Source organism: Salminus brasiliensis, chromosome 4 (genome assembly GCF_030463535.1).
Source record: "Salminus brasiliensis chromosome 4, fSalBra1.hap2, whole genome shotgun sequence".
NCBI lineage: Eukaryota > Metazoa > Chordata > Actinopteri > Characiformes > Bryconidae > Salminus > Salminus brasiliensis.
Window position 1 is genome coordinate 21,206,618 of NC_132881.1, and position 9,232 is coordinate 21,215,849.

The 9,232-nt window shown below is 38.7% G+C and overlaps 1 protein-coding gene across 1 annotated transcript; it reads right to left on the reverse strand.

The window, feature by feature from the left end:
- Positions 1-1,099: 1,099 nt before the first annotated feature.
- On the reverse strand, positions 1,100-4,928 carry LOC140554026 (otoraplin-like). Its single transcript, XM_072676835.1, is given in 5 exon segments — positions 1,100-1,984; positions 2,102-2,212; positions 3,353-3,492; positions 4,575-4,785; positions 4,787-4,928. Coding segments are annotated over 5 exon segments (606 nt in total). The 5' UTR covers positions 4,907-4,928; the 3' UTR covers positions 1,100-1,960.
- Positions 4,929-9,232: the final 4,304 nt, after the last annotated feature.

The window sequence follows — 9,232 nt, forward strand, 5'->3', positions numbered from 1 at the left end:
GCTGTGGAGCAGTGTGGAGCTCCATCTACTACCGTTGTGGTAAGCTGGAGTGGTGATTGTAATATAAAACTACATCACAGCTGAACTTACTACTGCTCACATGGCTAAATGCAATCAAATCCTCACAGCAAAGTTCCAACATAACGTCTAAAGACTAGAGGCTGTGACTGCAGTGGAGAAGGATACCCTTGACATCAGAAGAAATGTGGATGAGCAGGTGTCTGAACTTTTTCACAGTGCAACATCAGTGGTCCTCAGAAGTGATTTGCATCATTCCAAGGTCAGCATGAGCTTCCGTCCTGGCTGACAGATGGAGCATTAACATACTTCCCCAGTCCCCAACCCCTCCTCCCAGGGCATCCTATCCTGCCAGGCTACAGCTCCAGAATCTCGTCTTCCTCCCTCCTCTGTGCTTTACACTGCAAGCTTCCATTCATGCTGATGAAGCGTGCATTGGCCCTGTCCAAATTACATTTTGATGTTGTACCTCTTTTCAGAGCTCCCATACAAGCTTAATGTAATTTTTCGGCTAGTAATAGGACAATGATGTAAAGGTCACATCTAGTCATTTGGTGCGGAGATTTTCTGGCTTTGCTCCTTAGAGAAGCTGACATTCTGTATTCCACGCACACAGCAAAATATTCCGAAATAAGGTTACGATTCCCTCTGCCGCAATAAGTAATTGACAGCTTGACACTGGAAAACAAAAGCTCTATTCATGATCGCAAATTGAATTTAGTAATATCCACTAATGCCATTGCAAAGAGAGAGAGAGAGAGAGAGAGAGAGAGGGAGAGAGAGGGAGAGAGAGGGGGAGACAGAAAAAGAGAGAATGCTCTTCAAGGTAATTACCTTCAATTTTATGCTATTCAACGCCATCAGACAGCCACAGCACAAAATACATCCCCAGAGAAATGAATCAACACATAAATAGTGTTGCCCTCTGGTGCTTTCAGATAACGAAGGTTATTCCAGGTGGCCACTGAAACATTCTTCAAGCAAATTCAGGAGGATCCCTTCACCTAACATGCCTTTCTTGAGTCTTTTTTTCCTCCGAGAAATAAATTTACCATTCAGTTTCAAAAACATAGACATGTGCATGCCTCCAATGCATTGTTTATTTTGCAGTAAAAATAAAATTAGATGAAGTGGATATTTTCAGTAGCTTGTCACACTAGCAGGCCTTGATATCATAAAAACATATAGAAACAAACACTGCTTCAGAATGTAGTGTTCATGTTTATGGACAACAAACAGCCCATTTTGATTCAGTGTATTTGTGATGTCACTAAAACCAAGGTATTCCAATTTTCTTATAGCAGTTTTAGTCCCGCCCAATTCTGCTGAAGTTATAAGGAGTGTTTCAGCTTGGTCTGCTTTTTGAATGAGACACAAAGCAGGACAGTCAATCAGAACAAAGGTGATCTCCATGTCTGAGTCTTAAAGGAAATGTGACAAAAACAGTGTCAAACAAATGAATGCAAAATGAATTACTGCTTTTTGAATAATGTCTTATGGGTACCTCAAAAAAAGAATGCAATAGAAAAATAGGACACATAAGATATGAGTTAATAAAGTACTGTTTTATAATTGTATGGTAAATACTGTTAATACTGTTAGGAGTGCTGCTTGGCTATAGTACAATAATCCAATACAGGCAAAATTGACAGGAATACTGTTGGTTAGTTTGCTTGTTTTCAAACCAGACTGGCTTCTGGTTTTAAGCATATTGTTTTAGATTTTTGAATACTGTAGATAACTGTGACCTTTTCAATACAGGTGGAAGTCAAAATTTGAGTTTTTTCAATTCTGAAAGAAAGTATATTATAAGCTTTGTTCTGATAAAAAAGTGAGTAATATAATGTACGTTGATTAAGAGATATCCTGCCAACAGTATTTTTACTGAATGAAGCAAAGCAGAATCTGACATTTGTTTCTTTCACTGCACTGTGTCTCCTCTTCAAGCACAGAAGAAGTCCATATCCTACACACATACACAAAATAACAGGAAAGTTTATTACACACCAAGAGGAGTGTCCAACACATAAAACTTGTACCTGCTCTGTGATGACTGCAGTAAGTGGAGGCAGAGAAAACTCACCAGCGTGGGCAACTCCATAGTTTTCTTCTTAAAAACCTGCGTCTCATTCACATAGTTGCGGGGAAAGTATCCAATGATGCCCATTTGGTCCACATAACGATCACCATAAACCTGTACAAAAAAAAACTAAAACGTTTGGAGCCCACGGTGACATGTGTCACAGACCCTTTAGAAGCTGTAGAAAGTTCCTTACAGCACTTCAACTCATGAAATCCATAAGTGACAGACAATTAACATCCTGCACGTGTCTCAGTTTGTGATTGTATGTAAATGTGACTTCATGCACATAATGCTGGTGTGTGTGGGTAGTACTTAGTATCCCAAAATTCAGCCCATTTCCAGTCCATTTTACAAGTTTTTTTTTTTTGTTCCAAAGGTCAATTCCAACCATTCAAACACTTATAAAATGATGGAATACAATTTTGAAATTTTTGATATTACATCTGGATTTTAATCTTTTAATTTTATTTTTATAATAGTTCTGAGAAGATTTTGGCCTGGATTCATTTTTATGATAATTTGGAAACGATATGACCTAGACACATTTTTAAAAGCCATTCATGGCACAGAGGTACAGGCAAAGTAGTCCCCAAAGATAAGGAGTTTTTAGCAGTACCTTGATGTGTTTTAGAAACAGTCTGCCAAAGATAAAAGACTTTGACACAACCTAGTATTTAAAGGAAGCAACATTTTTTTTCTCTACAATGCACTTAAAGTAGACTGACAAAGCAAATACATCATGTAGGGGAGAGCAGGGGAAAATCTAACATAACCTAATAATTAAGAAAGATGTAAACAAAATCATATAGCCTAGACACATTTTTAAAAGCCATTCATGACACCAAGGTACAAGCAAAGTAGTCCCCAAAGAAAACTTACATTTTTGGATTTACCACTGTTTTAACATCGTTTACATTATATATAAAATTCCGTAGACATGTGTAAATTTACTGCTCTGTGTATGTGTCCATATCTCCTACTCAGATACACCTCAAACACAATCTGCTAAGCATTCACACCTGTGTACATTGTGAGCATAACAAGAATTTAGAACAAGAGCAGTGGGCTTTTGTTATAACAATGCAAGGCTGGCCACAATCTTGGAACAGCAGCTATAATCGGTTCTTCTTCCATCTGAAGATATGGCAATTCAGTCACGCACATATCAAAATATGTGACAAAGCACAGGCTGATAGGAGGAGAGAAATAAATCACAGACGACAGCTGCAGTCATACAATTCAGATACTCACACTTCCAGACCAGAAGACTCCAGCTCCCTCTACAGGCTTAAGTTTGGAATATACATAAATCATCTGGCCTTTCTTCAGGTTAATGAATCTGCAATCAGGAGCGACGTAGTCCTCGAGAGCTTCAGCCATTGAGATAACATCTAGTGGGGGAAAAAGACAAGAAGTGTACCAGCAGTGCCTTGACTTGTTTAAGAGGTAGTCTGCCAAGGATAAAATATGCTGACAACCTAATATTCAAAGAGAATCAAAGTGTTAAAAGTAGGCATTAATGTAGACTAAAAATAATTGATGGGTTAGTTGTAACAGTAGCTAAAAAGTCTAGTGCTTTGATGCAAAACAATTAATTTAGTGTAGTTCTGTTTTTTGAACATCAGGTAATGTCCACATAATGGGAAAACGTGATCTTGGTGTCAGACTGGCTGGTTTAAATATTTCTATAACTGCTGAACTCTTGGGATTTTCAGCACAACATACTCCAGGGTTTACTCAGAATGAGGTAAGAATTGAACAACATCCAGTGAGCAGTAGTTATGCAGTCAGAAACACCTTGTTGATGAGAGAGGTCAACTGAGAATGGCCAGACTGATTTCACCTCTGTCAGCCAAGAACCAATAACTGAGGCTGCAGTGGACACAGATTCACCAAAACATAATGAAACCATGGACTGGTCAACAGCCCAGGCTAATGGGGGTGGTTTAATGGTGTGTGAAATGTGTTCTTGACACTCTTTAGGCCCAGTAATAGCACTCAATCAATGTTTGAATGCCTCTGTCAATTTGAGCATTGTTGCTGACCATGTGCATCCTTTTATGGTCATAATTTACATTCTAATACAGTTTGCATTGTTTATCTTTTATATTCTAACTGCTACTTCCTGCATGATAATGCACCACATCCAAAGCAAAAGTCTACTTACACTGGCTTCATGAACATGATAATGAGTTCCTCAGTGGCCTTTTAAGTCACTGATTCAAATTCAGTAGAACACCTTTGGGGTGTAGTACAACAGCTGCCTAGGTGTGTTTGCTATGCCCAGTCATGTTTGCTAAGCCCAGATGTGAATCCAAGCCTTAGAAGCCAATAGAAAATGTCAATTAACCTGTTTAAATAGCTGTGCCCATGTTACAAATTACCTTGCATTAGCAGGTGCCCTTAGAACCAAATAAAGTGAGATTTTAAAAGAAACATTATTCAATTCATGATCTATGTCAAATGGACTTACATGAGCAATCCTTGTCTGCACATCTTTTTCTGCCAGCCAGTTTCTCCATATGAACACCAGTTGCAGCTTGGTGCAGAAGTCCGAGTGAGACAAGCACAATAATCCATCTCGGCTTGTCCATCTTTAGGCCAGGTGAATCAAGAAGTGACTCGAAGTGACTGTATTTCCTACTGCACGCCTCCACATTGGGAAAACTGGAACAAACTGCTATGGGATAGCCAATGAGGCCACAGCTTCGGAAGTCCACACATTCCAAACTCAAAGGGGTGGCAGGCCTCTGTTTGCTGAACTAATATTTTTTTCCTTCCTCTGTGAAATGCCCTCTTGTTCATGCTGAATTATTATGTGTTTCTGACCAACTGGTCACTGTGAACTTACCAAGCAAAACTGTGAAAACTGTGACCAGTTCTGCATTAATTCTTTAATTAATTAATAATCATAAACACATGCCCTCCTTCAGGGGGTGGACAAGATAACACAAACACTATTCATTATTCTATGTACGTTTGCACTGATCTTTAATTTCTTCTTAGCATATGCTGGGTTCTCTGGAATTATCAGCACTCCTTGTCAGTCAAAATTTGCACAAACAATGACAAATAACTAATGGTAAGATTGCATCAGTATTTTAGCCACCAAAATATTGTTGCCAAAATTGATCAAAGCTTAACTTGTGCTTTTTAGCTAAAAATGAAAAAAAAAAAAAAGAAGAAAATTGTAGTACAAAAATAAAAAAAGACCAGACCAGAGGAGGAGCGGTCCCCCTTGTGAGTCTTGGTTCCTCTCGTTTTTCCTTGCCACTGTCTTCAATGGCTTGCTTACTGGGGGTCTTAGATTTTTCATGTCTTTTAGGGTTATTGATCTTTTGTGTCTTTTACTAATAACTGATTATGCAAAGCTGTTTTGTGACAACAACAGTTTGCAATACAAATTGCAATACAAATAAATTTGATTTGATTTGATTTGATTATAGCAGCATAAAGAACCTGACCAAGCTGATAGCTGATAGACCAGCTAAATCATCAACTCAAATAAATCATCTGCTTTGCTGGTCCAGAGATCATCCATCTTAACCAGCTTGCTTACCAGGTATGTTTTCACCTGGATGACCAGCTTTTCCACCACTTTGGACCAGCTTAGGCCATCTGAAACCAGTTACCAGCAAAAGCTGGTCTTGAGCTGGAGACTAAGGCTCTAGTCTGCTAAATATTATCTGCTAAAAACTTTGTGTAATGTAATAGCTTTGATATACAATGTAGACACTAATACATATTATTCACAGCTGTAAAATATAAACTTTCAAAATGATAAATACCATTTTTAATATTTATTTAAACTTTTTAATCAGCAATCATGGACAAAATACTGACTGTGTCATTTGCTGTAGCCCTGGTGATCTCTGGTGGCCTTAAAGCCCCACAGAGGTCAGTGTGCAGCAGAATGGATAGGCGCAGCATAGCAGACCTCATTGAGGACCAATATGTTAACAGAACTACTGTTTGTATCTCCTTCTAGTACTCTTTGAAACTATGATTTTTACATTCATATGTTTGCAGTACAAACCCCAGAACACACACTACTGCAGGGGAGCCCAAAGACCTAGTGCTGGAAGTGAGATTCATGCACAGTTTAAGGGTTTCTTCACTCAAACACACCTGATTCTCATATCAGCTCCTGGCCAGGTATTGTAGGGGCAGAGGTGGATAAAACAAGTATCAGGCCCAAACACTCCTCAAGTTCCCTATAGAACAGTACATCCTGCATCCATCAACATAGGGCCTACAGTTTGTTAGGCGTTTCTTGTCCTATGTTTTTGGTGTAATACATGGTAAAGCAAAAAGAAAAGGAAAGCAACAGCAGTCCAGAAGTTAAATCAGCACGGCAGATTGAAATAAAATTAAGTGAAACTTAGATTTTCTTCCTCACAAGTGTACTTGGCACAAATTCTACACATTTAACTATGCACTGGTTACTGCTTTCTAGATGTTTGCTTATGCTTATACATCGTCAGTGTGAGCTTTTAAGAATGTGTTTGAACTGAAGCAACAGCTCCCTCTTCTGTTTTCCAACAATAATCAAATGTATGGTTTGTGTCAGAGAAAATCTTCCTTTGGGGATTTAACACTTCAGGGTCTGATGGATCCAGATTTCTTCTTCCTCATTAAGGTCTCCAACAAGTATGTCCTCTTCATGTCAGTAAGCTTTACTCAGCGGAGGATATTCATCTGAAGTACTTGTCCCCTAAAGTCTATAGAGAAATCTGATGTTTGACTCCACACTATGCAGGATAACCATGGTCTGCACTTGTGTTACAACAATAATGAAGCAAGAGTGAAGGAGAAAGCAACTGCTTTTTATACTTAAAGTGCAGGGGAAAAAAAGCCCTGTAAAAAGAAGGAAGCCAGGAAAACAGACTGGAACTGAAACGTCACCTAAGAGAAAAGTGATATTGTAGAAAAAGAAGGTGGTTAAAAAAGAAACAGGATTTTGACAACTGATAGGATTTATGCAGTTTGGTCACTAGAGCTATCCTGGTTGACTTGACAAGCCAAGTCCCCCCCTCTACTTCATTTGAATATCAGAGGTATAGACAGAACGGCAGTGTGCTCCCAAGTGGTGACAAAGAGCTAGTGCATGATTTTACTATGAACATACTACTCATTTTGAGCTGTGTATTTATGGACATCCTGTGATGCCAGTGAGAGCCCTGTTCTACGTGGGGTTGAGTGATTTCTTTACACAACATAATGCAGTATTTATTAAGAAGAGCTGTACATTCAAAATAAAGGTAAACACAATCATTACAGATGATCCACATTTGCACAGACAAAACCCTTTGTAGATGACCATGATCACTGTTGTGAGCATCCTATTCTTCTGCATCGTTCATAAGTACTGTGTGACAGAACCAATGCACCTTAGAACATGACAGCCCTGCAGAAGAACTCACACTGCCTCATGCTCAGACCCAGTTCTCAATTGGGTCAGGAGCTTTTTTTTAATGAAAAAACTCAAGGTTAAGGAGCTTTTCAATATCCATGGCATTGCGAATAGAATATGCCTTTAAAAAATGGAACTCCGTTTGTTCAATCATAAAACAACCAGGTTCTTTCTGATTATTTGAATATTAGGCCAACAATATTTATATAAAACCTCATCAACAAATATAATCAATTACAAAACAATTATTGTTTGTGTTAAAATAACCTGGGGTGTGTAAATGTCAGTGCATTAAAGCATTAGCTGAGAAATGCATACGCAAGACAACACAAACTGTATCTGTCCTTATAAAAAAGTTTTATTTTTTAGGATGAGGAAGAGGAGACTGACAGCAAATGGGATCAGATCTGTACCCAGATGCTGATTGATCTGGAGCACTATGCATGCAAAAGTCTGGACCCTCAGAAAAAGGGCCAAGGCAGTAGGTGTCAAGGACCTTTGCAAAAGAAACCGGTTCTTGGTACACGGTTCCTCACTGAGGTATGGAGCCTGAGCTGGTGCGAGAGGTTAAGAGATAACAACAAAGCATAGTTGGACTGACTACTACGCACAGTTTGGGTTCTGGAAACAAGTCCCCCAAAAGGGGAAGGTTCATGGTCCCATATAGGAGTTGTCTAGGGTGAGAGGCGCCAGGCTGTCAGCTGCACAGTTGGAGTTTTTCCCAGAAGATAAGAGGGTTATGAATGTATTGTCTAATATATATTATAGTCTAATCTAAACTAGAAATGTGGGATGTTATTGGACTTCTGTGCTACTCACAGTTTGACCATAAACACTACGTTCAAACACAAGGTTTGTCAATAACCATACTTGGTACCAGAGCACCTTGGGCCTTTGCTCTGGAAGAGTCTGGGGACATGGAGTCTGAAAGGACACTGTGTGGACCCTGTACAAGACCACTATCACAGAAGCTGGTTAGGCTGATTGCCTTAGATCTTTCTCCTAAAATTGCTTACAAGAAATACAATTAGACAAATATGAGACAGACCTGCGATACCTTTGAGGTTGAAATGAGTCAGAACTGGAGAATTGGACTTCAGACACATTAGAGACCATATATTGGTTATTTTAGAATGAACAGGAATTACCCAGTAAAGCAATTAAAAAGCTGCAGCTTGAACAAATAATTGATTGTTTCATTTCCGGTTTGGCCACTCAGGCCAACTAAAGGGGGTGTGTTTCAGTGGGAACGTGACAATGCATCCGCTCTATAATTGCTCCCTTAGTTACTTTATTAAGCAGTTAACCAAATAATGTAGATCATTATAAAACTAGACAAATCCAGGCTTGATTACACTCATACTGAAAGGGACAATTCACATACTTTTGCATTCACAGTCATTTTGTATAATTTCACGCAATAAATAATGATATAATATTTGTCTGGTTTAATGGGTTCTAGTTTTATGCTTTTGGGTTCTACATTAAGACTACGTTTAGGTGTTAGATCATAGTTGGGTCATCTTTGATGACATTTTTTGGGTGTTTTACTCCAGTTCCAAAAACTCTTAGCATGAGTTTTTATTTTGTCATTGAATGCTGAATTTCTGATGTTATTAGTTTCATAACAGTAAATATAATTAATGCTTAAAGAAATGTCTTCAGGTTTCTGTGGAAAGCCGGTTCGATCTGGACAGTTGTCACCACCCTGGCCATGC